This window comes from Mytilus galloprovincialis, chromosome 5, assembly GCF_965363235.1.
Source record: "Mytilus galloprovincialis chromosome 5, xbMytGall1.hap1.1, whole genome shotgun sequence".
NCBI lineage: Eukaryota > Metazoa > Mollusca > Bivalvia > Mytilida > Mytilidae > Mytilus > Mytilus galloprovincialis.
In genome coordinates, this window is record NC_134842.1 from 96,239,147 (window position 1) to 96,265,609 (window position 26,463).

The following is a 26,463-nucleotide window of genomic DNA, read 5'->3' on the forward strand; positions in this document are numbered from 1 at the left end:
ATGAGGTTATCCCAAAACACCTATCATTAGGTAGACTGGTCTATGGTGAGCGAACGGGTTAAACTCCGCCCAGTCAAGTGAAATAAATCAAGAAATAGCATCCGGAAATATGAATGATGACGGAATCGTAGTTATGACATAAATCCGCCATCAATGGAACCAAAATGAGAAACACTGGCCTAAAACATAAAATCCACTAGGGGGTAAATATACAGTTAACCAAAAGTTAAGCACCACCTAAATATAAATGGCAATATTTTTTTAACTATTGGTAAAAAATTATAAATGTTTGATATTATGAATTGCCTTTAACATACACTAAGAAAATTCATTACGACCAAATAGATTGAACCCCTATAATCCCGTCAAGCAACTTTTTATTAAAGGTTATCTGCACTTTTACATATACACTGTTGGTTTCTGTTATGACAGGCAGGCGGTAGATAACGAGTTTGGCGGGAAAATAACAAAAAAAAAAAAAAACATTTGCCCAAACGACTGCATTCAGTGCTGGTGATGTTACAGTATGGGGTTGCTTCTCATACTGTTGTAAGCTGGGTATTTTATTCTGCAGGGTAAAATAAACGGACAGATATACAGGGATTTTGTGCTTAGAAACATTGTAGTCCCTCATTTTGACAATCACCCACTTGCGTCAAGACGACAACGCTAGACAACACTGGTCAATGATTGTAACCCAGTACAAGGAGCAAGAAGCCATTGACACTATATTTTGCCTTTCCATGTCTCCAGACATGAATCCTATCCATGTCTGGAATGCCATTGGCAGAAATCTCAATCGCAGAGATCCACCACTGCAAAATCTTGGCGATTTAAGAGTGACAATCGTTGATGAATGCAACAGATTTCCTCAACTAAAGTTCAGAAGGCGTGTACAGAGTATGAGGAGCCGTGTTATGGAACTGTACCAAAAGAGAGATGATTACGCCTCCTATTGACTCTAAAATTGACATTAAATTTGCCAAACATACCAAAGATTATTTGAAGAGAATTTTTATGATATCTGGTAATTAAATGTTGTAAAAAAAATAAAATTAAAGTGAAACTTCAATTCCGTTTCTGATTTGTGTAATTTGCACTAATTCTATGAACGCAGAATTTCAATGCATAGAACATGCAAAAGTGACCAAACTTTAGTTTATGGTTTGTTTATGGTATATGTTAACAAATTAACTACATGAATGTTTTTTCTTTTTCGAGCTATAACTGATTTTTTTTAATGATGCAATAAAAATAGGTGATGCTTAACTTTTGGCGGACTGTATTGTATATATATATATATATATATATATATATATATATATATATAAGTTCCTATAAATAGCAGCACATAACATACAAATCTATATATATATATATATATATATATATACTAGAACACATCCGTGATATCGCGGATCCGTGACTGAATTAAAGTATATAACTATGCGTAAGCCTTATTTTAGTATTGGTATTGTCATCTGATAAAGTCAGGCCGATTATAAGATACACAGTTGTCTCTGCTTTCAAATCTTTATGGTTGAACCCGTCGACCTGGAACTTATCAATTATTGGTAATATTAATGATTTGGAAAATAAAAGGTCCTGGAATGGAGTATTTTTTAATCAACAGCATTGTCCTATAAAGTTGAATTCTTTGATTTGCTGTTTTACGTCATGTCCGCTAACAAATTGAAAACTGTACGCCTTAAATTTTAGTATTCGTATTGTTATCTTAGAAAGTCTTACTGATTAAAATACTACAATAAGTAACAATTTGACAATGATAGAATTTAGTAGTGTCAACCCTGTGATTATGACCCGTGTATATAGCAAAATCAAATCCACCGTTTGGTGGTGCGCCTGTCAGATGCGGAACGTACAGCTAAGGTAATAGGTAACCCGGAACTTGTTAATTATTAGCAAATTAATAATGTGGAAAACAAAAGGGTCCGGAGTGGTGTAATTTTTAATCTACACCATTGTCCTATATTAGCTATATATCAAGTTGAATTCTGTGATTTGTCGTTTTTATCCGATGGCGGCTGACAAATTGGACCTCGTTATTTTAGTATTATATACAAGTCTAAATTTAAAACAACGTTCAAACCTATGATTGCGTTGGATAAAAACCGCAATTTTTATACGTGTTCATGTAACATATTTCGTTGTAGAAGGGTCTAAATACAGCACAAACAACATTTTCCAAAAGACCAAAAGAGTGAAAAAATATGTTTTAACAAAACGCATTTGACAAGCAGGTCGAACAACTGATGTTCTTAAACCCTGCTGACTGCCATTGACGATTGCCAAATAAATTGATCACAAGGTGTAACAAAATGGATCTCAATATAAATTTAATACCAAGTAGAAAACAATAAACTTGCGGCAAAGATGGTAAACCAAAACATGAGATGCTAAATTTTTTACACCATATCCGGATTTCAACAATTAATTTCTCTTCAGTGACGTTAGGGATCAAAAAGTATTTGGAAGGCCATTTAATTTACCTCAATTTAGATTAGACTCTTGAATATTAAAGAGTCAAAATAGAATAAACGGATTATATAAACCGGAGGGAAAATATAATACAAGCCCAAACGAAATAAATATAAACAAGTCTAAATTGAAAACAACGTTCAAACCTATGATTGCGTTTGATATATATGTTACAGTAAATAGGTGAAATTAGGAATTACATGTAATTACTAAAATTGAGGAATTACAGGTAATTCCCGATGCACTTAGTAAATACAAGTAATTCCTAAAACAGTCCAGTTATTACCAGTAATGACTAATTTTAAAATGAATTTTTACACCTATTTACTAACTGGTAAAACAATGTTGTAATATGGTCGGCTGATCAAAAGTTATGGTAATACAACAAATGTAAATACTAGAAGATCAATGAATACTCAAGATTAGAAAGTTATCAACCTAAAATGTTCCTTTTTGTTATTGGTGCATTAGCTACGAGATATAAAGCAAATTAGATATGATTTTTGTGTTGATTAATGGAAATGATAGAGTGAAATTAGAATTCACTTTTAGCAGGAAATCTCACTGATTCTATTCTGTTAAATAAGCTAAGAAATAAAATTGATAATGGAAATGGGGAATGTGTTGTGCACTTGCAAGTTATTAATTGGACCTCTTTGAGTGTAAATTTATAAATGTTAACATGAAAAAAACTAAGTTCAGCTATAAGTTATATACGATAAAAGTATTATTTTACAAATTTTACTTCAAGATATTATATTATGATCATAAACAAGCTTCTGTCCAAGTTTGGTAGAAATCCAGGCATAGTGCGAATTTAATTTTAAATGGCATAAAAATATATACAAGTCCATTTATAAATAAAATACATCATTTTTGATGTGTTTTGTTATTTGATTTTGCCATGTGATTATGGACTTTCCGAATTGATTTTCCTCTAAGTTCATTATTTTTGTGATTTTACTTTTTATATTTTTGAAATTTGTCTTATGATCATAAACCAGCTTCTTTTCAAGTTTGGTTTCAATGGTAGAAATCCAGGATAATTTAAGAAAGTTATTAAAATTCAACAAAATTTAACCACAGAGTGAATATTTGCGGACGCCGCTGATGAAGGAATGTAGTTTGGTTCACCATGTCTCGCGCTTTTGCGATAAAAAATTTGCGGTCGTATAAAAATGAACGAAAAACAAATATGTAACACATAAAAATACAACATCCACTGAATTACAGGCTCCTAACTTTGTACAGGCACACACATAAAGAATGCTGAGTATGCACTTTTGATGTAACTTATATTCATTAATCCTTAAGGAAACCCTATAAAACCCTACCCTTTTACTTTCTATTTTGGTATATTGAAATATGTCTTTAATTTTAAAACCTAAAAGTAAAGTCAGTAACTAGCTGTAAAAATGACCAAAAAATCAGTGAATACTATACAATTACTGTCTTTTGATGAGGTAAATATGCGGTTTTATTGACTTTTGAAAAACTGATATTCACTGAGGCCGACGGCCGAAGTGAATATCAGTTTTTCAAAAGTCAATTAAACCCCATATTTACCGAAACAAAAGACAGTAATTGTTTTATTCCATATTCCGAGAGAAGAACATGTATTTAAGGAATAACATATACCAAAATAAATTTAACATGAAAAATCTAACCATAACAAAGCGCGTGACGTTTAGCGCGGTGAATAACACTTTCTCAGGTGAATATGCTTTTTTATTCAAAATCCAATTCATATAGAGAAACCTACTAAAATAATACCAATATGGAATAACAGTAATTACTGAATCAACTAGTAAATACATGTAATTACTAAATTGGCTAGTAATTACAGGTATTTACTGAAATTTTTAGTAATTACTTGTAATTCCTAATTTCACCTATTTACTGTAACATATATATATATATATATATATATATATATATATATATATATATATATATATATATATATATATATATAAAGAATTCTATAAAAAGGACCAACCAGCAAATTTACTATGTACCGGATCGTCTAGAATAGACGATACTATGCAGAGAAGGAAAAAACTATATAAGTCTAAAAATTTGCACAACGGTACTAATATAAGATGTTATAATACGAAGATTTTGTTATTAAATCGTGTTGACAAATATTTCGGCTAGCTCATAACCTTCTTCGGGGTCAATAGTTTTATTGATATAAAGAAAAGCTGAGTTTATAATGCAAAAGCTGTATTCAACTCTTTTGTCTTAAACCCTCGCTTGCAACACTCTTGTGAATAGAAGCGTGTTTTGTTCACATAAGAATACAGATCGACTGTTAAAAACCTCGTCTATAAATAGTGATATAGCAAAATTGCATGTGTAGTCCATCCTTAATACAGACCAACCAACTTAAAACGCTGGACGCACGTTGCGTCTATATCAAACTCATTAGTGACGTTCAAATTTAAACAACAAGAAAAGCAAATCAAAATACAAATTTTGTTATCAATTCAAACAACAATTCCCAAACGGTGTGTCAACACTTACAAAACCAATATATGCCAGGGGTAGAAACATATTGATTCTTTGCAATAATAAAACATTTATCAACAGTAAATGTACAGCTAATGACCGAATCAATAACATTATGTGGTCGCCTGATACTGGGTTGTGATTCCCTCGATGACAAGTTTAACCTCATTGGTTGATATCTTTGGCGGATGTACATGTGATACATCCTCATTCTTTCAATATCCAAGCTGTGGGAAGGTCGTGCTCCACGTGTTGTCGGCAAAGTAACTTTATTCTTTAACTTTTACTTACATTTGCCTTGGTGGCTATAAAACCTTGGTGGCTTTAAGACCTTGGTGGTCATTTATATATGCCTTGGTGGCAAAAGACCTAGGTGGTCATTTATATATGCCTTGGTGGCAATAGACCTAGGTGGTCATTTTTATATGCCCTGGTGCCAATAGACCTAGGTGGTTATTTTTATGATTTTTTACATTTGCCTTGATGGCAACAAAGAATTAAAAAGACTAGCCTTGGGGGCGTCAAGACCTTGGTGGTCATTTATATTCGCCTTAGCGGCTTCTTGATAGAACTAGATGGTAATGTTTGACCTTGGTGGCAAAATGTTTTGTGATTTAGACCTTAGGTAGTTATTATCAACCCAAGTGGTCGGATATTTGTTATGCCGTGCGCCGGTTAAACGCAAAGCAAAGTGCTATCGCTATATAAAATATATGTGGAAGTGGGGCTCTGGCCATTTTGGAAAATTGTAGTTGAAAGGAGAATAATAAATTGTTTATAGGGTAAATAGTTTCTTTTGTTACTTTTGACTGTGTTGTGGACTTTTCATTTATTTTTACATCGTACATACTGATAGAAATGCTATTTAAAGACTTTGTTAGAAAAGAATAGAATTATTGAGAAAGTGGAATAATTTAGTGTGACATGTCACTTGATTTCATGTTTTTTATCGGAGTGATGTGTATTGAATTATAAGGTGTCTTCGTCGAGGTCCGCGTTCTGTGGTCTGTTTGATTGTACATAGAATTGAATAGAATGTTTTTGTTTTCAGATGGTGTTACCTACAGCTTTGACAGGGTGACGAATGAAGGAGAAGTAATATGACATCGCACGATGATTCATGTCAATGAGTTCGAACAACCTTTTTAAAAGGAAAGGATTTTTTTTCTAATCAGAATATGGTGAGAACAAATTGCAATTGAAGTAATGTTTTGATTTCTGAAAATACAAAATAATGAATGGGGAAAATATTGATACTACACTAACTTATGTATGTCTGTGTTGAGAAAGGCAGAAGATGCCAATATGGCACGGAACTAAAAAAAATCTGTGATGGAAGCAGCTTTATGTTCAAATGAATCTATTTAAAAGTAATGCTAATAATTTTTCCGTAATTTGATGATGTTTTCTATTGGATGTGTTTTTAATTTTATTGATGTGTTGAAATATGTCACAAAAATCTTTTTGTCATGGGAGATTAAATAATGGTTGCAATATTTTTGTTTTGTTTTTTTTTTTGTCTAAATTAATAAATAAATATAATGTTGAATGATTTTGTATACTTGTACAAATGTATACTTAAATTTTATGTATGGTTAAATATTTAATTTAAATTTCTTTGTCTACAGTTCGAGGGACACTGATTCCCTAGTGGTTTTCCACGTGGATTGTAGGCAAAGGGATTTTTCCTTTTCAAAGTGTGACTAATGCTGTCTTTAGTACAAATAAATAATTTGTTATTGGTTAATATATTTTCAGTAGACATGTGAAGAATCGAGTGGAAATACAATTGTCAATGTTCCTGATTAAGAAGTAAAGAGTGTGTTTAATTCAACAACAAAAAAGAAAGAGACAAGCCAGCATAGTTTACACTTGGAGGTTAAGTCCCTTTGCTAACAAGCTTTCCACATGCTGAAGATGTTATTAGAATAATGACAATGTTCATTTTGACATGAGTTCATTGCCTTAACTCAACTTTTAAAAATCCGTATGTGGTCAAATTCATGAGAATTTATTGAATTAAAAGGAATGATATTTAATAAAAGTGTTGAATTTGTTTTGAGTATTGGGAATACTATTCCTTAAGGGAAAGCCTTGCTAGTGGTGTATTTTGAGATTGGCCTGCAAATATGCTGTATGGACTATAGAGTTTTCTATGCCCATAACTTAACATGAACTGGATGCAAGATTATATCAATCACTGAGGATATGTGTATAACCTCATTGGTTGATATCTGTGGCGGAAGTACATGTGATACATCCTCATTCTTTCAATATCCAAGTGGTGGTTCGTTTAAGGGCTATGTTTGGTCAGGCAATACATATTGCCTGTTTGGGTTGATGAGGTTCTTGATAAGTTCCCCCTTCTCCCACCCATAAGTACCAAAATGTGGATATGTTTTTATATTTATATTTCAATATTGGTATTACATGTATGTTTTTTGGGTTGATGAGCACGAGACAACATTAGAAAAACATAAGCATTACCATGGGATCATGTTGACAAAACAAACCTTCGCTTTATCGATTTTCAAGGGAAAGGTCAATTAGGGCAAGTGTATTGGCATGTTTGTGTTTGCTTTTTCATTACAATGGTAAAAATAAGATGATATATCTCGGATGACAATAATGTTGATTATAAAACTTCATTTTATGAGCTCCAGAGTAGTTTTATAACTGAAAAACAACTGTGCACTATATCCAGTGAGCTCTTCTGCATTGCATTGTGCATGGTAGTCCACATTTTGGTTTCTGAAACGTTAAGTTATTATCTTGTATTCGGTTCTTTCCTTTAGAGTTTTCTATGCCCATAACTTAACATGAACTGGATGCACGATTATATCAATCACTAAGGATATGTGTACATCAGAATTGGTATTGACCGAGTGATTAAAAAACTAACCAAATAAACTATAGCTAGTGCGCTGTATGGAAAACAAATTGCACTGGTGTCTTTATTATACTTACCAAAGTAACAATTGCATCTCTGCTTGATTCAGGCAGTTATACTTTCAATAATTCGTATGATCAAATATTGCAATGTACCATCAAATGTTATCATTATATTTACTTTCATTTTAGTTATTATTATAATGGTGTCGTATAAAATCGTCTAAATGAAAAAAAATCACAAATTTGAAATTTTGCTAAAAAGCAAATTTGCCATTTGATAAGGGACTCTCCGTTTTGAGTTTTCATCGGAGTTCAGTATTTTTGTGATTTTGCTTTTTATATAAATGAAAGTCAAAATGAATCACTTTTCAAATTTCAGTTTGTGCAGAATTGTATAAATTTAAAAATGAAATAAATGTCCAACGCACTATTGTTTGCACAGAAAGAAAACGAAATGATATATTCAAAACATATATCGTTTTTTACATCAGGATGTGAAACGTAAAATTGGGGAACACTTTTCTTAGATTTCTTGCTTCATAATAAAATGTGTAAATTTATTTTTCATTCAATTATAAAGAAACTTTGTCTCTTTGAACATATGATGTTACTATTAGCTTAAACATCATCTATCCATTTAATTGAAAAGTTCTCATGTCAACAGAACTATTTCTTATATTTGTATGATTTGAAACGAACTTATTGGTGGTATAATTATAAGCATAATGGTTCTTGATGCAAAACAGCTAGGAAACAACATCACTTTAAAGTTGATGAGCATTTGAAAAAATTGTTTAAGATACAAGACTTTTAATTTAGTACAAAAGACGAGCGCACTGACAAGGTTAGATTTGTCAGTGGCAATTGAATGTAAACAAACGAAAAACAAATCAAATGCGAAGTAAAACCGCTGAAAATCAACAGCAATACATGAGGGTCGGTTAAAAACAAAACTTTACGACAAAAAAGATGATCTCAACTTCTCTGTTGTTAAATTTTCATTGCTATGAAGCATTATTCCAGCAGTGCCTACATTTGCTGAAGATATCTCCAAGTTGATACAATATTCAAGGGTTTGCGTTTACCATAATCCAATCATAATACAGTGATGATGCTCACAAGGAGGCTGTTAAAACAAAAGTTTTAAGTATTGACGTTGAAATCATTCCTTCGAAAACTTTACGAACGCCATCACGAGTTTGTTGACCTTATGAAATATCTCTTTTACACATACTACGACGTACATGATCCAATCTTCGAAACCGCAATCCCATCTTTCTGTTCATCGAATGTGACCAACTCATGTAGACTTATCACAGGTTTGTCCGCACATGAGCAACACGACTGTTGCCACATGTAGAGAAGGATCAGCTATGTATAATACCTTCTTGAGCACCTGCGATCACCCTAAGATTTTCGGGGGGTTCGTATTGCTCAATCCTTAAATTTGTGTACTGTTGTTTTTCGTTTGTTCTTGATCTTTTTCTTTTTTTCGCAATGGCTACAACTTATTCTCTGCGTTTTTTTTATGTACTCATATATTTAAATACTTTCAAGTCTATTTTCGAATTATGAGTTTTAATGTGCCAGTAGTATCTTTTTCCTCTCGCTTATAAAAGTTGTTTGAAATCAAACTGTGTTTATGTTTCTTTATTTTTTATTTCTCAAACAGATTATCGTAAATTCATGGGAAGTGTGCGTTGTTCTGTGGTTAACATGTTGTTATATACTATTACATTATTCATTTATGTTTCTCTGTCCTGGGTGTTCTTGTGTATATTTGTACTGTATTCCTGTCATTTAATCTTGTAATTTTAGCGGTATATTAAGCATTACCATATAAGCAGGATGTTTGGCTAGCAAAGAAACCAGCTTCAACCCACAATGTTTTTTTTTAAAATGGCATGTACCAAGTCAGAAATATGGCGTTGTAATCAAATAGTTCGTTACTATGTATGTTGGCGTTTGTTTTTGTTGCAGTTCAGTGTTTCTGTTGTTCCATTGTTTTCCTCCTAAAGTTGATGTGTTTCCGTAAATTTCAGTTTGTGATCCGGAATTCTTTTAGCTTAATCGATTTATGACTATTGAAGAGCGGTATGCTACTGTTGCTTTTTTTTAGCTCTCTCTTGTAGCTGCCTTTGTTCTCGTTATGTTGAAAAATTACTAAAGTGGTCGAATTATTACAAAACTACAACTTATTCTGCGCGGTTTTTTATGTATTCATGTATTTAAACACTATCAATATTTGATAATTAACTACTCAATACGAATCGAGTGTATTGATCAATTGAATGAGTCTAACAACTTACCTTGCATTGCCGCCCAGGCTATAAGTATGACACTACCAAGCGGAGGAATCATCAAGAAAAGTGCATACATCGAACCTAAAATAGGAAAACTGATATAACGTCTTCATTCGTTGCAACTTAGTGTTATGAAGTCTGCATTAATCTTAAAAAATAATCATTCATTGTCACATTGTACATACTTATAATTTGCTTAAAAAAAGGATATTTTGTAAATTAAGTTCGTACAGCATTGTTTGATTAGATTAATCAAACATTTCCAACAAATCTTATCTTACTACGTTCAAACGTCAAAATTTTAAAATGTACACGTATTAATTGATTACAGTGTATATAGCAATGTTGTTTTCTCTCGACATGCGACATGTGTTTGATTGTGTATTTTATTTTCCTGAATCATACATAATGCATAACAGAAATATTTTGAATGGTTTCAAGACATGGTTACTAATAACCGAATAAATCAAGCAGCGTGTATTTTGCACGTATGCGGTGTATTAATTCTGGCTTATTTCGATCATGAAGAGTTCATCAATTAATCCAATATTTGACACATTTTTGTATGCAGATTATATAAAAGCTAGAATACGTACAACAGATGTTCTCTGGGAGTTTCCATTCAGCAAATAATTTTACAGAAAGAATCTACAATATGAAAGTGCACATGCTGTATATATAATGATATCAAAAAAGTAAAATAACTTAAACATCGAACTCCGAGGAAAATTCAAAATGTAATGTCCCTAATCAAACCGCAAAATCAAAAGCTCAAACACATCAAATGAATGGATAACAACTGTCATATTCCTAACTTGGAACAGGGAGTTTCTGATGTAGAAAATGGTGGATCGAACCTCGCACTTGTATGACAGTCGCAGAACATTCCATTATATTGACAACATTGTGTGTAGAAAACAGACAGACATAATAGGTAAAAATGTCAAAATCTTTCCGAATTTCGTATCAAACGCCATAACTCATTTTGACAGATTTAAAAGCACATGTTGGCCTATGCTTTAACTTTGTTTTAAAAAAATTAGCGTAAACAAATTATTAAGCAGTTGTTAGGCTCCAGCGGCAAAAAAAGATAAAAAATCCTAACCCCTGGGTAATAAAACTGATAACTGAACATGAAAAGGCTATGCTTTTATTATTATAACGCCTTTCCATGTTAAGTTATCAGTCTTATGACCCAGAGGTTAGGATTTTTTTCTTTCTCTTTTTTAGAAGGCTATGCTTTTATCATTATAACGACCTCAAGGGTGACTTGGGAATAGAAATAAGGTCACTTGGTCTTTTTCCGACCGGCAGTAAAACGCTTGCTAAATAGGGGCGCCCGTTGGCTGTGCGGGATGTATCAAGTTTGCAGCAACGTCCAGTCATAATGGGGACGTTACATCCGATGCATCGTGTAAAGAGAGTGTCACGCTCTTTTCCCGTTGAGAACCCTTGCAACAACTCTTTGAGGGGTCCTTATGTGGCCTGTTACAAGGCAATATTTCTATCCCTATCCAATATACCCTTACTTTCCAGTGCCAGTCCACATTTACCCGACCATCATCCCGGTTGACCTCTATTACAAGACCTACATATTGTATTTATTGTTAACTTGTTTTAGTCCTGAACATGCATGAAATGGACGTTAAGCAACCAACAACCAATCAATATTATTTTATTTACCTACTAGTATATGTAATTATTTTCTTTCAGAAATGATAGGTCATTATTTTGACGAATCAACCCGGACGATACCAAGTTTCAATGAAATATGCTCCAAGGCATAAATAATTACATGTATTAGGTCATTATTTTGCATGGTTTAAATGCAAATTATAATTTACTTAAACATTTTATTCGTTTGATAGTTATCGCGTGTTGTTGCAAATGGAGCTTCTACCTTTTTTATTTTCCATTTTTGATAGGTTTAAGGCAGATACAACCCTTTCCTACGTTTATTAGATTGAAATACCAAAAATCGTCATTGACGCGCATTTAAACTTTCTAAACAAATAACGTTAATTTATCGCTACGATAAAGGGACATTATGTGAGATGAATTTAATAATGCAAACTTTTCATAACACTTTAAAAACAAGCCAGAAGCCTTTTCAACTGAATTGTATAGTTCGTTCTTATGTTGTACTGTTGCACCACTGTCTCAGGTTAGGGGAGGGTTGGGATCCCGCTAACATGTTTACCCCGCATCATACTGTATGTTTGTGCCTGTCCCGAGTAAGAAGCCTGTAATTCAGTGGTTGTCGTTTGTTGGTAATCATACCACATCTTTTTTTCTTCTTTTTTTCAGATATAACACATTCGTGTTTAGAATTTGAAATATGTGGATATTAGTTTTTCGTGTTACATGCACTTGTATCACGACTTAGTGCTCTAAGTGCAAGTTCCAAACTTTTTTACATCTTTAGCTACCTTTTACTTCATCAAATGTTCATATGACTAAATAGTCTATTTTTTTTATAAGATAACAGCCACGTACTTTATAATGGGGGTAGGGGGAGGGGGTTAAAAATGGAGAAAGATTTCTAAACTTTATATCTAGAGTAGGGAGGTGTTTCTTTTGACAATCCTGTCACCCTGAGGTGTGTTCTACGACAAGAAAAACCTTAAAATATGCATTATTCATAACATAACGATCTTTTGTATATAAAAAATAACCTTGCTTTGAAGTTACGCAAAACACAAATTTTAGCAGTCAGTTCTAATGTTTTTCTTTTAATGAATTTATATATCAAACTGGTAACTTCATACATACAATGTTTGCAAATATATCTTTGTTTACACACTTCTAATTCATATATTAGCCAAATTATGTTAGATACATGGTCTGAGATGATATTATTATTACAAGATTACTGAACTGCCCATTTGAAGCAGACATTGTTAACTTGTATAGATGAATGGACATACAGTAATATACTTTGGACTGGACACAGAGGCATGATTGGATACTTTATATAATCTTTAATGTTGGAATGCTTAACTATAAAAATTTACATTAAAAGTCTTTTGGAATGCTTTCAATTTGATATCAAAGTAGTTTCATACAGGTTTTAGGCATTTAATGATATAAATCATGCACATAGGGTAAGCTGACATTCTAGGATATATTTTTTTACGAAACTTCATAGTAAAAGTGGAACAGTTTTAGCCGTAAAATTAGTTTCTATAGGAAGTTACATTGTCTATATTTACAGAAGTTCAACCTATAATCCTCGGTAATAAACGGTATTAAAGATAATTCGAAGGTAACAATTTACGCAGATCACGTAACAATAACACATAGTTTCTAAATTCGCAATTTCACGAAATTTACGTGATATTTGAAAAATGTCAAATTGACAATTCATAAATTATGGCATCACTAACATTAACCGGGACCATTCAGTAGCCAACACTCTGACCGGCAATAACCGGCCCTATTAGGATCAATCGTCGATTAAAGTACACACACGTAGATAATTGCATGTATCAAAGATAACAATGGAAAAGTTTGAATCGTCGTAACCACATTGCTGTTTACTGTTTCTCGAATGTAATATCACCACATTTGTATAACGTATCATTACTGAACTTGGTCCTTTGTGCATTAATGTACAGTTCTATAAAATGTGAATAAAGATTATACTCACTGATATGCAACAAACAACCGGCCATAACATCGCAATTATGCTGAATGCATTCATTCCATCCTGAAGTTGGATTGGGAGTTCAGGTCTCACTATAATATATGTGTACATCGAGTTAAAAAAATAAGACTGGTTCAGTTAAAGAATGAATAGGTTGAGATTTGATTACATAACAGATTTACATGTAGATCGGTGTATCGAAAATTCGTTATGAATTTCGTTAAACGTGTTTTAGAATTAACAACGCCGACGACTGCATGTTATATGTTTTATGACTATGTGTAAAATATACTGAAGTCCCATGCAACATCTAAAGATCGACATGTAATAATGATAAATTTTGCTTTGATCAAGTGTGTCATCTAGAATCCAACATAATTTAGCATTTATAAATAAAACTGAGTAAAGAAGCTTTTAAAAATAGTTTGAATAAACATTTCTTCAAATGTTTGAATACAGGTATGTAAATTCCAACTAGGTTATAAAAAGAAAGACAATTTTTTATCAGAAAAGATGATCAGGAAAGTAGAAAATTAATTTGATTCACAAGAATTTGATTTGAGAAAAAGAATGGCAATCTGCAGAAAATGGTGGATTAATAAAGACAACAGTAGTATAATGCTGTTGGAAAGTCATCAATCGATTAAGAAAAAAAAATCCGGGTTACAAACTAAAACCGAGGGAAACACATCAACTATAAGATGAAAACAACGAATCAACAGAAACACTGAAGTACAACAAAAAACCAAACGACAATGCAACACACACAGAAACGAACTATAAGATAACAACTGACAGTTTAAATCTGGTTTTATAGCTAGCTTAACATCTCACTTGCAATGCAAACAAAGTCATTAAGATTAGATAAAACTGTAAAAATTTACAGTTATATAACATCATTCAAGTTGCAATTGACACCTGATCTTAGCCAAGCCGACAACTTCTAGTTGAAACACAGTTTAAACATATTTATTTATAGTGGATTGGGAAACAAGTTATTGCAACTTATATTAATCCCTTTCCACTTTGCGGGTGCGAGTGCTGCCTTGTAGCGGCATTAGCCTGCTCTTTTGCAATATTTCAGGTGCCAGATAAAGGCTCCTATCAAACCTACTCCTTCAAACAAACCCACTTTGAAGTTACATAAAAGAGAATTTTTGCCTTAAAATTATATGCTCTTATAAGAACAAACTCAAACTTAAGGTTCAGATATGTTAAACTGAGAGTTAATAATAATTAATATGTTTTATTTTGTTGAATTTCTTGAGGAATTATACATAGGTATAAAAATAATAGTATTTGCAAATGAAATGTTATGTTGAACACAAACGGACTCTATGATTATGATTTTTACAATCATTTAGTGGTACTAGCTATGATTTTCCCTGATCTTTCTTCAAAAGAAACATGTTTATATAGTCCGTAGCCCAAGATTTCCAAAACAAACCTAAACCCAGTTTTCCTTCTTATGCCACCAAATTTTGATTTCTTTTATCCCCAAATGGTTATCTTTCGAAAAATGCAAGTACAAAAATGTACGTTAAGATATTTTCACTTTAAATAATCAAATACTTACAGTTTAACAAACATATCCATGGCTTTTGGGTTAATGGTTCCATTTAAATGGAAATTATTTTTAGGCATTATGTGTTGTATTTTGTTGTTCCTACACTATAGTTTAAAGAATTTGCATTTAAGTTATGCATTCCTTGTTCAATAAAATATTAAATTTGTATGTTATGCTTGTGTATGTATAATGTGTAGCCCACTCTTGAAATTGGTGGAAGCTATTATGTTAAAGTGAAAACTTTTTAACTGCTTAACAAAATGTTCAGATGATCTGCCTAATAAAGGATGTAATGTAACATAAAACATACTTGTAATATATTTCATTGAACTTTATTGTTTCATCAATCTGTAAAATAGATAAGCACCTGATCTTGGCCAGAAACAAAAACAAAATGGTGTATCAATACTCTATAGACAAAGTACATACGAAATATGCCCAAAAAAATCAAAATTGACCATAGCACAATAACACTATGGCGGAATGTATAAGTATCGTTCACGCCAAAATTATGTTACCAAAAAAGGACTAAACCGTTGAGGTTTATAATGTACAAAAAAAATAATAGCTTCCTTGTGAGCAGAACCCTCATGTGCTACTTTTAGAGATAAATGGGGTAAACAATTTATAGACTTACTAATTTTTTTTTAATTTTTTTTTACATTTCTATTACTGAACAGACATACCTGATCTTTTAGTATCAAAAGATTACTTAATCATGACACCGGAAGTGACTTTGATTTAACCGGGCGTTGCTTATTATCTTCGTTATTTCAGGATGAAATTCTAAATCTTTGTATTCTTAGAATGACTGTTAGAGAAGCTATCTTCTGACACAAGAGCTACTTTATTTTTTATAATATATTTGCTCTATGTTGTTGTTTCGTACGATGTCGCATACTATGCTGTACATGATATTGAAAGGTTTTTACGCTTTTAAAACTCACATAGTTTAACTTATCCACGTAAGAGTTTTATATCAAAACATTTTTTGTGTTCACTACTCCTTTACAACGGTAAATCATTTTTTCTCAAATTGCTCGTATCATCCAAAGAATGTCGCAAAATTAGTTGACCGAATCTATTCAATGAGAATAATTTTTTCAAATCTGTTTGATATGACTGATATTTCATGACTAAAATTCATCAGTATTTGTGGAATCTGAGCTTAAAAATGTATATTCTGACACCAGAGCTACTAACTGTCGCTTTTATTGACGTTAAGGTAGATAAGGTGTCTTCCTCCATATTGGATTTTGAAATACCAGAAAACAATCGGTCTAGATCTTTAATAAAATGTGCAAATTGTAAGAGTAGTAGGTAACTCATGTGTAAGAATTTTCATTTCAATATAGAAAATGACATGTTTTATTATATGTATGGTTTTTTTTCCAAAAACAGAATACTTTTGTTTTATTTATTATTTTCCAACATTGCCACATAAGGCCTAGGTGAGGCAACTCATATGTAAGGGCAGATAATTCAGATATAGTTACTTTTACTATAGAATGTGTTAGGAATTTATCTATTTTATTATGTAGTAAGAAAACGAGTCCCGTGACCCCATTTTTTCTTTTTCTCATCTGAAAGCATTATATTAGAGCTATTTTCTCATATTTTATCTCAAAATTATATGGTGTAGTTTTCGTTTTATGGCAGAAAATTCGAATTTCTATACATAATCTATACAAAATCTGTCAATTTTGAACAACCTGTAGCGTGAAAATACGCCCCGTGACCCATTTATTTTATCATTTAAAAAACCACAACTATAAACTACATCCCTTATGATACAAGTGTATAAATCTGAGAAAGTATTTTTGTGACAACACTGAGACACATAAGAGAAATGGGAAAAGCTATTCTCAATAATTTCCCTAAAATCTATCATATCATTTCTATTCTTTCTGGTCAAACTGTTAAAATAGATTTGAATTTGTATTTTTTTTTCAGATACAGTGAAACCTGATTTAAGAGACCACTAAAGGGATATATATGTAATATAAGGAAAATTACTATTAAGCCATTTCTGTTTATAGATTAAAAAAGTTTACTAAGTTTCACAATACTTATATGTAAATCATGTATTAATATGTAATTATTCAGATTAGAACACAGATTTGTAAATACAACAATAATCAGTCTTTTCACTACTGTAACTGTTCATGACATGTCTCCTTGGGGGGTTTATGAAGCAATATGATGATATAACAATTAAAATATAAAATGTGTATATTTAGCTGTAATACTATTACACTACAACAAGTCTTGGATGCATGATTTTTTTAAAAGTTGTTAGTGGCTTTGAACTAGCTCTTAGTAACTACGAGTACTCTCAGATCTGTACATAATGTCGTTTTGGTGTTGGGATATACAAATACCCTGCCACGTCCACTCTGCGTAGTATTTATATTTGTATTTATCTGATGAGTTATAAGCCTTTTTCAACTGATATTTATAGTTCGTTCTTATGTGGTAATGTTACACCACTGTTCCAGGTTAGGATAGAGTCGGGATCCCGCTAACATGATTAACCCCGCCTCATTTTGTATGTATGTTCCTGTCCTAAGTGAGGAGCCTGTAATTGAGTGGTTGTCGTTTGTTGATGTGTTACATATTTGTTTTTCGTTCATTTCTTGTACATAAATTAGGCCGTTAGTTTTCTCGTTTGAATTGTTTTACATTTGTCATTAGGCCTTTCATAGCTTACTGTGCGGTTTGGGCTTTGCTCATTGATGAAGCCAGATCGGTGAGATATAGTTGTTAATTTCTGTGTCATTTGGTCTCTTGTGGAGAGTTGTCTCATTGGCAATTTTACCACATTTTCTTTATAATATTTACTATTGTTTTGTAAAAATAAGCTTAAAACTTATATAACCCAGCATTACCCGTTTAAAGGAGTATTGCCAAGCCCGGGAAATCCAGGGTTTTCCCATCCGTTTACCACATTTCATATACGTGTTTTCCCGCCCGGGTAATACTTTGCAAACCCTGTATCTGGAAGCTAATGCCCTTTCAAGTTTGAAATAAATGTATGACGGTATTGCAATAAAACCTAAGAGATGAAGGATGTTTACATTGAAGTCCATACTTTATGGACACTCCACCATTAAAATAAGGAGGTCATTAGCGGTCACGTTTTAATTTTGCACTTTTACTTGTTTGCGCTACACCTAAAACACCGTTGTATTATAGTATTAATGAATGGATGTTTTTATAATGGCCCTGTTATATGTCCAAGGTCTGTAATAATGGTCGAGGAAGTCTGTAATGGCCAACAATGGTACTTCACCATTATAAAGCTTTAAATATACCAAATATCCAAGATATTAAGTTGAAAGAGATATGTGTTGAAAAAAAAAGGATGAACAGTGATCCCTTTAATATATGGTTCTTTAATGTTGGTTGCTGCTTACTAAATTAAATAAAATACAAAAAGGTATTATACTCTTTACAACTTAGTTTTATTAACTTTATTAAAAACCCTAACAGGGCTTAATACAGACAAACTGGGCATTATTACAGGGTCATTACAGAAAAACAGGGCCATTACAGAAAAAACAGGGCCATTACAGAAAATATGTAATTTTTAATAAACAGTCACTTTTGGCAATAATGAACTTAGTTGGTTAATAAATATCGATAAAGATGTTCTTAGCTAATATTGTTAGTTGCGACATTTTGTAATTGATAAAAAAAATCTTTCTCCCCGAAGAGCCTCAAATAAGATGTATGGTTATACTATTCGTACTATTTACCAAAGACAGTAGAGTTTCGGGTAATTTTGAGTTGAGGTTTGTAGTTTTCAGACCTTAAAATTTATTAAAAGAAAGGTCAAAGGTAAACGTGTCTATTTAAATTTTGACAATCCTTATTACTTTATATTGATACATTATAAAGCTATGGGGTCCTTTGCAATAGATTGGAAGACATATGATTTAGAAAATGTCAAACTTAAAGAAGATACCTGGTGTAAGCCAAAAGAAGCCATTTTTGCAGTTATTTAATTTAAAAAGGTACTAAGAATTACGTGTTTTTGAAACTGTGTGAAATAATCTGTAATATCAATCAGGGTGTGTTAATTATCACTCTAGTGCACATTGTTGAATAATTGAATAATTTTTTTTTTACCTTTTATATCTAGTCCACCAAATGACAAAAATCCAAACATAAAGTTTGATCCTATACATACATAAGATATGTTTTCAATTCTTGATAATATTTGTTTTGTCCTATTAAACTGATCTGAAATAATAATTCAAATCAAATAGTCACAACAGAGCTTTTGTATGCTGTATTAGGCTTATGTAATGTTATTATCATGTCATGAAGTCAATTAATTAGCTTTTTTGTATTTATATAGAAAACACAATGGTTAGGAATATGATCGTTCACAATAAAATTAACGGAACTGTAACAACATTTATGAATTTATCTATGAAAACACTAAATTTTAAAGGACTAATTGTTCTTTTGGCGAAAACTGTTACAGTTCGAAGTTACGTCCAAACTGATTGAGGACAAAATAAAATAAAAGCTACAATATAAATGGTCAGATTAAATGTACGTGTCATAAAAGGTAAATACTCGTTTCAGATTAAACTGCACGATTTTCGTATTTTTCATGTCATTTCCTGTTTTATGATATTTCAATATATTCAACATCTGTAATCTACAACGCCATAATTTACTAGTTTCTGTATAACTTAACGGATATCGATATTTTGCTGATGTCCTCCGAAAAATTAATCATAAGACGACTTTTTTTTTACTAAGTACAATATTCGAAACTTCTCCTCCAGCAACACAAATAGACTGTTCATAAAACCAAGCAGTTTACGTTCAAATTTAATGCTAAATGAAGTGTTTTGACCGCTTTTTTATGCACGAAATGTTTTGAGTTCTATTAGTATGTTTAATATCAACAGAATATCATATCAAGACATGACACAAATTTCCCTTTTTAATGGTCTGGGACAAAAGTACTCCCCAATGATTGTATTGTCTATGAATATTAATCTTTAGTAGATAGAGTGTAAAATTTGCAATTTTTTTCATACACTATCCAAATTTTTGTCACGTTTGTCTTTATTATTTTTAAATAAAACAGAAGATGGGGGATACACAATTTGGGTCAAGTGTTAACAGGTAAAATGATGATTTGGTCCAGTTGAAAAGGTCAAGAATTAGTGTGTCAGAAACTCTCAAAGTGAATTATGAACCCCCTTTACACAAAATTGTTTATATTTTGAATAAGTTCTTGTATATTTTTCTTGAACTTTTATATAAATTGTCTAAAAGGTGGAACAATACACTTTAAAATCAATTTTGAAACAAAGCAGGTCCGATTACATTTATTTATAATTAAGTTTATTATCTAAAAAGAAATGCACTACGAAATAATTTTGTTCAGGATCCTAAGAGTTCAATGGAACTATAGCAATGTATAACAATTCACCTTTGCTTGCGTAGTACAAACGTACCATTACCACCACTACGGATACGGGATACAAAATATTAAAGACACCAACAAAGACTATTGCCGATAAATAAAAACCTGTTAAAGATACGAATAGAACATAAATTTAGTTTATATTTTAAATAAGATATGTGTTAGAAAACATACATAACATTTGATCAATTGAGATATAAAATCCTAAATTGTAATTCTATAGTTTTCAAATTATCTATCTCTTTGAATAAGAAAATAGTTTTCAAAATATTAATTTTAAAGGCAAAGGCATTTATTGTAATTTCAATAAATGGGATAAAAATAGGAAGTATAAAAGAAAAAAATGAATTTTTTACTAATTGTAATTTTTTCATAAAGAAACAGTGTTCAAACTTGATATGGAATTGGTTATTTAGATGTCCCTCTTAATCATATAGAGCTATAAGTATGTATATATCTCTGGCCTTAAAGTTTTTTGAGTTTGTATGTTTCCAATGAAGATAAACGTAGATAAGTGATTCAAGTAATCATGTCATAACCATTTATGTACATTTCCGCACTAAAGTTTATCGATATGTTGTAGATATTCATGTAGCCATCAATTGTGCCCCTATAATAGCAGACTTTTTATGTATTGTTAGGAATCTCAGTTTATGTCCAAACTCAGTAAAGACCCGTCTTAGTTCTATTTTATTGATGAATTCAACAATACTTACCCTTATACATATTATATTGGTGCTATTTTCGTTAATAATAATACATCATCTAAATATACTGCCGAAAATTACCCATAGCAACTTACTTTAAATAAATCAAATATTAACAGCAAGCAGTGTCCATTCCTAGATTTAGATATTTAGTTTTACACCAGACACTCTACACAGAGATTTACGACAAAATGAATGATTTTCTTTCCCTTTTGTTCTTTTTTTTTCTTTTTTGGACAATGATGTTTCTCTGGTACCATATAGTTTGTTCTTATGTTGTGCTGTTACACCACTGTCCAAGCTTAGGTGAAGGGTTGAGCGCTCGCAAATATGTTTAACCCCGCCACATTCTTTTTTTGTGCCTTTCCAAAGACAGGAGCCTGTAGTTCAGTGGTAGTCGTTGGTTCATGTACGTCTCATTTGTTTTAACTAATTGTTTTGTAATACACTACTAGTCAGTTAAGTATTTCAATAGAATTGTTAGTAATTTTCATGTCGGCGCTTTTTACAGCCGACTATACGCATGATACGATATGGTTTGTTTTTTTCGTTATCAAATGCCGTATGTTTGCCTATAATTGCTTACGTCAACTTTACGTGAACTTTGGTGAATATTTGTCTCCTTGGCAATCATACCTCATGTCCATATTTTTATATTTCCGTTGCCGTTGACAAGTTTAGAAATTACTGACAAATTATGGTTCTGACTTCTTAAAGATATTTGACTTGTTGATATAAGGAATAAGTTATTCTTTGTTAGAGATCGTATGGTCATATTAAAATACATTCATTCTTGGCTTCCAGTGTAACAGCTTAAGCGTTGATGGTGATGGTTAATCCAAAAAGCTCTCTAAATGCAACAAATTTATTAAGCGAAATTTTTGTTTACAAAAGCCTGTCCTCTTACACAAACATGATCTTTCACATATTTTACATAGTTTTACTATTTATAAATAAGCAAATTTATTACTGTATAAAAAGTGGTGGAATAACAAAAAACACCGAACTTCAAGGTAAATACAAAACGGAAAGTCCTGAATAAAAAGGCAAATAATCAAACGCTCAAACACATCTCATGAATATGAATATAAAACAACAGTCATATTCCTGACTTGGTGCTGGAATTTTCTGTTGTAACAAATGGTGGATTAAACCTGGTTTTATAGCTAAAAAAACCTTTCACTTGTATGACAGTTGCATTAACTTCCATTAGTATTTACATGTATGAGATTCCTCAAATATTTTATCACATATTGGTTGGTGTTTTAGTTTATGTCCCCTGTGTTCTTAAAGGTCCCCTTTGGATTTAAAATTTGTTGGTCTGAGCGTTCAAAATGAAGATTAATCAAGAAAATCACTTCGAACGCATCCTGTTTATAAAGTGTTTCAACTATTTTCAATATATATGGACAAAATATATACCAACTACCGTGTGTATCTTTTTTTGTAGTTTTAAATATGTATTTTGATTTATGTTCTAACACCAATTGAATACTTTTTAAGATAAATAAATTTTGAAATGCTTACCTTTTAACGGACTTATATCAACAAAATTGCGTTCCGTTGTCAAATCTGTAACACAAAATTTCACTAGTAAAATAACCATCTCAAAAATGAACACATGATACAAATAATAAGTTAATGTTTGGTGTTATGTGAAGGTTGACCAAATGGTCCCAGTTGTTCCTTTGCAGTGATCAGAGGCCTGTCAATACTTTTTGTTGTGAGTTTTAGTTCCACTTTTGTCAATTTTGCAATGTTGGTTTAGTTCCATTTATAGTTGTCTAGAATTTTATATTTCCTGCCGATTGAAAGTTCTCCTAGTCCAAAGTAAAAGCAGAAAAGTGAAAGTCAACAATCAAAAGTGTATATATTTTACCTGATCTGAAATCTCAAATAACAACATTCATGGACTTTTGAAGTGTTGTCTCTATAACCTGCGAATCTTATATATTATATACATGTATGAATATCATAAAATCTTGCAATTTGAATGACATATCTGAGACTATTGATGCCAGAAATATCCATATCATATGAGGGTGCATGATATGTTAATTTTTGATATTTTATATCTTTCCACCTTTACAGTCCTTGGATGGTGTAAATTTCCCAATTACACCATACACCATACACCATTACACCTTGTACCATAAAACAGTACACCATTACACCTTGTACCATAAAACAGTACACCATTACACCTTGTACCATAAAACCATACACCTTGTACCATTACACCATACACGTTACACCTTTGCACCATACACCTTACACATTACACCATACACCATTACCCATTATATCTACACGATCCGAAATTACCCATAATGCAATTAAATTTCAAATATTCAGATTATTATTATTGTCTATGTTTACAATTTGAAAAAAACAAAATAAAAAGAACTTCGTTTTCAACTAATGAAATGTCGTACACCATCATTCACACCATACCCGATCACACGTTACACAATCGCACTATTCCTCATACACCATTACACCATTCCCCTTACACCATACACCATATCACCATACACCTTATACCATTGCATCATACATCTTACACCATTACACCATACACGTTTTTTTACACCATCCAAGGACTGTAACACCTGAATATTGTTTTTCTGTAGTTTTATTTGGATATTAATATCCTCGGTAGATATTTTATTGATACATGTCGATCTATTATTTCAAATTACTTATTGTAATCTTCTACAAGTACACTACCATAGTTAAAAACCTTTTAATGATAAACTCATGTCTATGGAATTCTCAAGTTATGAGAGGGGACAAAGTTGTCATGTGCTCAACAGTCAAATAGTACCTATGCACTCAGAATATATGTATTGAAATGAATAAAGTTTCTACGCTGTTGTAAAAGGAGTCGTGCTGCTGTTAAAATTAGATAAAAAATTATTTCTCATAAGATTGTTAATGGTCTGAACGTAGACAAATAAGTTATTTATCTGAAGAAATTAGACACCACTTGTAAGATGTGAAATTCAACATGTTTAAACATGTTTTAAGGCGAAGTCATTTTACTGTAATATTTAATGAATGAGACAATAATAAAAAGCCAAAAAAATTTTTTTTTTAACTAATTGTACAGCAATTATAAAGCAACATTGTTCAAATTACCTCAGGCAAATTTAACCTGATATGTAAATGGCTATTTGTAGGTACCTTTTGATCATATAGAACTTTACGGATGTATATATCGCTGGCTTTAAAGTTTATTGGGTTTGTACTTTCCTGATGAAGGTTAACCAAGATAAGTGATATTATATGTTATTCAGGTCTCAGACAGAGTATACACTGTGACATTCCCGGCTTAGAGTTTATATCCCCTGAGCCGAAGGCCTAAGCCGGGAATGTCACAGTATATACCCTTTCTGAGACCTGAATTACACATATATTACGGATTACCCCTGACTTGCCACGTTATTACCAGTGACCTTAACATTGTTAATAACACTTCTCTACGAAATGTGTTATCGAAAGGTCCGAAATATCGTGAGCCTAAATCCATCAATTGGAAATACAACTTTAAAATGTTGATGAACTCAGTTGAGGATTATGCCAGGCAATGGGCTAAACGTGAAAAGGAAGACGTAGACACTCTATCCGAATGGATTAAGGCAGTGAGGTCGTTAATACAAATCAGAATCAAGCAACTGAATGGGTCCATCAATGCCCATGCTACGTCAATCTTTAAAGACCCAAATGTTGCTAAACACTTATCCGACCTCCATGATAAATATGTTGTTGTCCCCGCAGACAAAGCCCCAAATAACATCGTTTTTGTCTGTAAAAGTCACTACATTAATTGCTTGATAAACGAATTAGGTATAGACAATTCACTTGGAAACTCAACATATACCCTCACGACACTTACCAAAGAGGAAATCCTGGATAATCATAGGTCTGTTCTTTGTTCCTTTGGTATTTCAACCAAAGATGAAGAACTGGATCTTCCATCACTGTATTGGATACCTAAACTACATAAGTGTCCTTACAAACAACTGTATATTGCTGGGTCTTCCAGGTGCTCCACGAAACCTCTTTCTAAATTATTATCATCTATTTTATCAGCAATCAAAGACGGGCTTCAAAGTTATTGTGAAACTGCCTATTCTAGAGGTGGCGTGAATCAGATGTGGATTAAAAATTCCAAAGATCTGTTAGAGTACATACAATCTAACTCTCTTTCATCTTGTAACAGTATTAAAACATTTGACTTTTCTACTCTTTACACAAGTATTCCACATTCCAAACTAAAAGACAAATTGAAAGAGTTGGTATTACTTTGCTTCATAAAAAAGAATGGCCAAGGTAGATACAAGTATCTTGTCTTAGGGAGGGATAAATCATACTTTGTAAAGAATCACTCTGATTCAAACAAAAAATTCTCTGAAACCGATATTATCAAGATGCTTGATTTCTTGATTGACAACATATTTGTAACGTTCGGAGGACGCGTTTTTCAACAGACTGTCGGCATCCCAATGGGAACAAACTGTGCCCCTCTACTTGCCGACTTGTTTCTTTATTATTATGAGGCTGACTTCATGCAGGAACTTCTTATGAAGAAAGATAAGAAGTTAGCAATATCCTTTAACTCTACTTTCCGCTATATAGATTACGTTCTTTCACTAAACAATTCAACATTTGGTGACTATGTGGAACGCATCTATCCCATCGAATTGGAGATAAAGGATACTACAGATACAGTTAAGTCGGCTTCATATCTTGACTTACATCTAGAAATTGACAATGAGGGTCGGTTGAAAACAAAACTTTACGACAAAAGAGATGATTTCAGCTTTCCAATTGTGAACTTTCCATTTCTAAGTAGCAACATTCCAGCAGCACCTGCATACGGG

General features: G+C 32.0%; 2 protein-coding genes across 2 annotated transcripts in view; one reads left to right on the forward strand and one right to left on the reverse strand.

Moving 5' to 3' along the window:
* Nucleotides 1-23,145, reverse strand: part of LOC143076800 (uncharacterized) — a 55,126-nt gene extending 31,981 nt beyond the window's left edge. Inside the window, exons 1-6 of the mRNA XM_076252671.1 lie at nt 23,105-23,145; nt 20,877-20,975; nt 19,550-19,663; nt 13,855-13,943; nt 10,802-10,853; nt 10,212-10,286 (exon numbers count right to left, since the gene is read on the reverse strand). Coding sequence (XP_076108786.1) covers nt 10,212-10,286; nt 10,802-10,853; nt 13,855-13,943; nt 19,550-19,663; nt 20,877-20,904 — 358 coding nt within the window. The 5' untranslated portion in view covers nt 20,905-20,975; nt 23,105-23,145. The remainder of the gene's footprint in view (nt 1-10,211; nt 10,287-10,801; nt 10,854-13,854; nt 13,944-19,549; nt 19,664-20,876; nt 20,976-23,104) is intronic.
* The window catches only part of LOC143076802 (uncharacterized), a 493,545-nt gene that overhangs the window by 368,740 nt on the left and 98,342 nt on the right, over nt 1-26,463 (forward strand). The window lies entirely within an intron of this gene.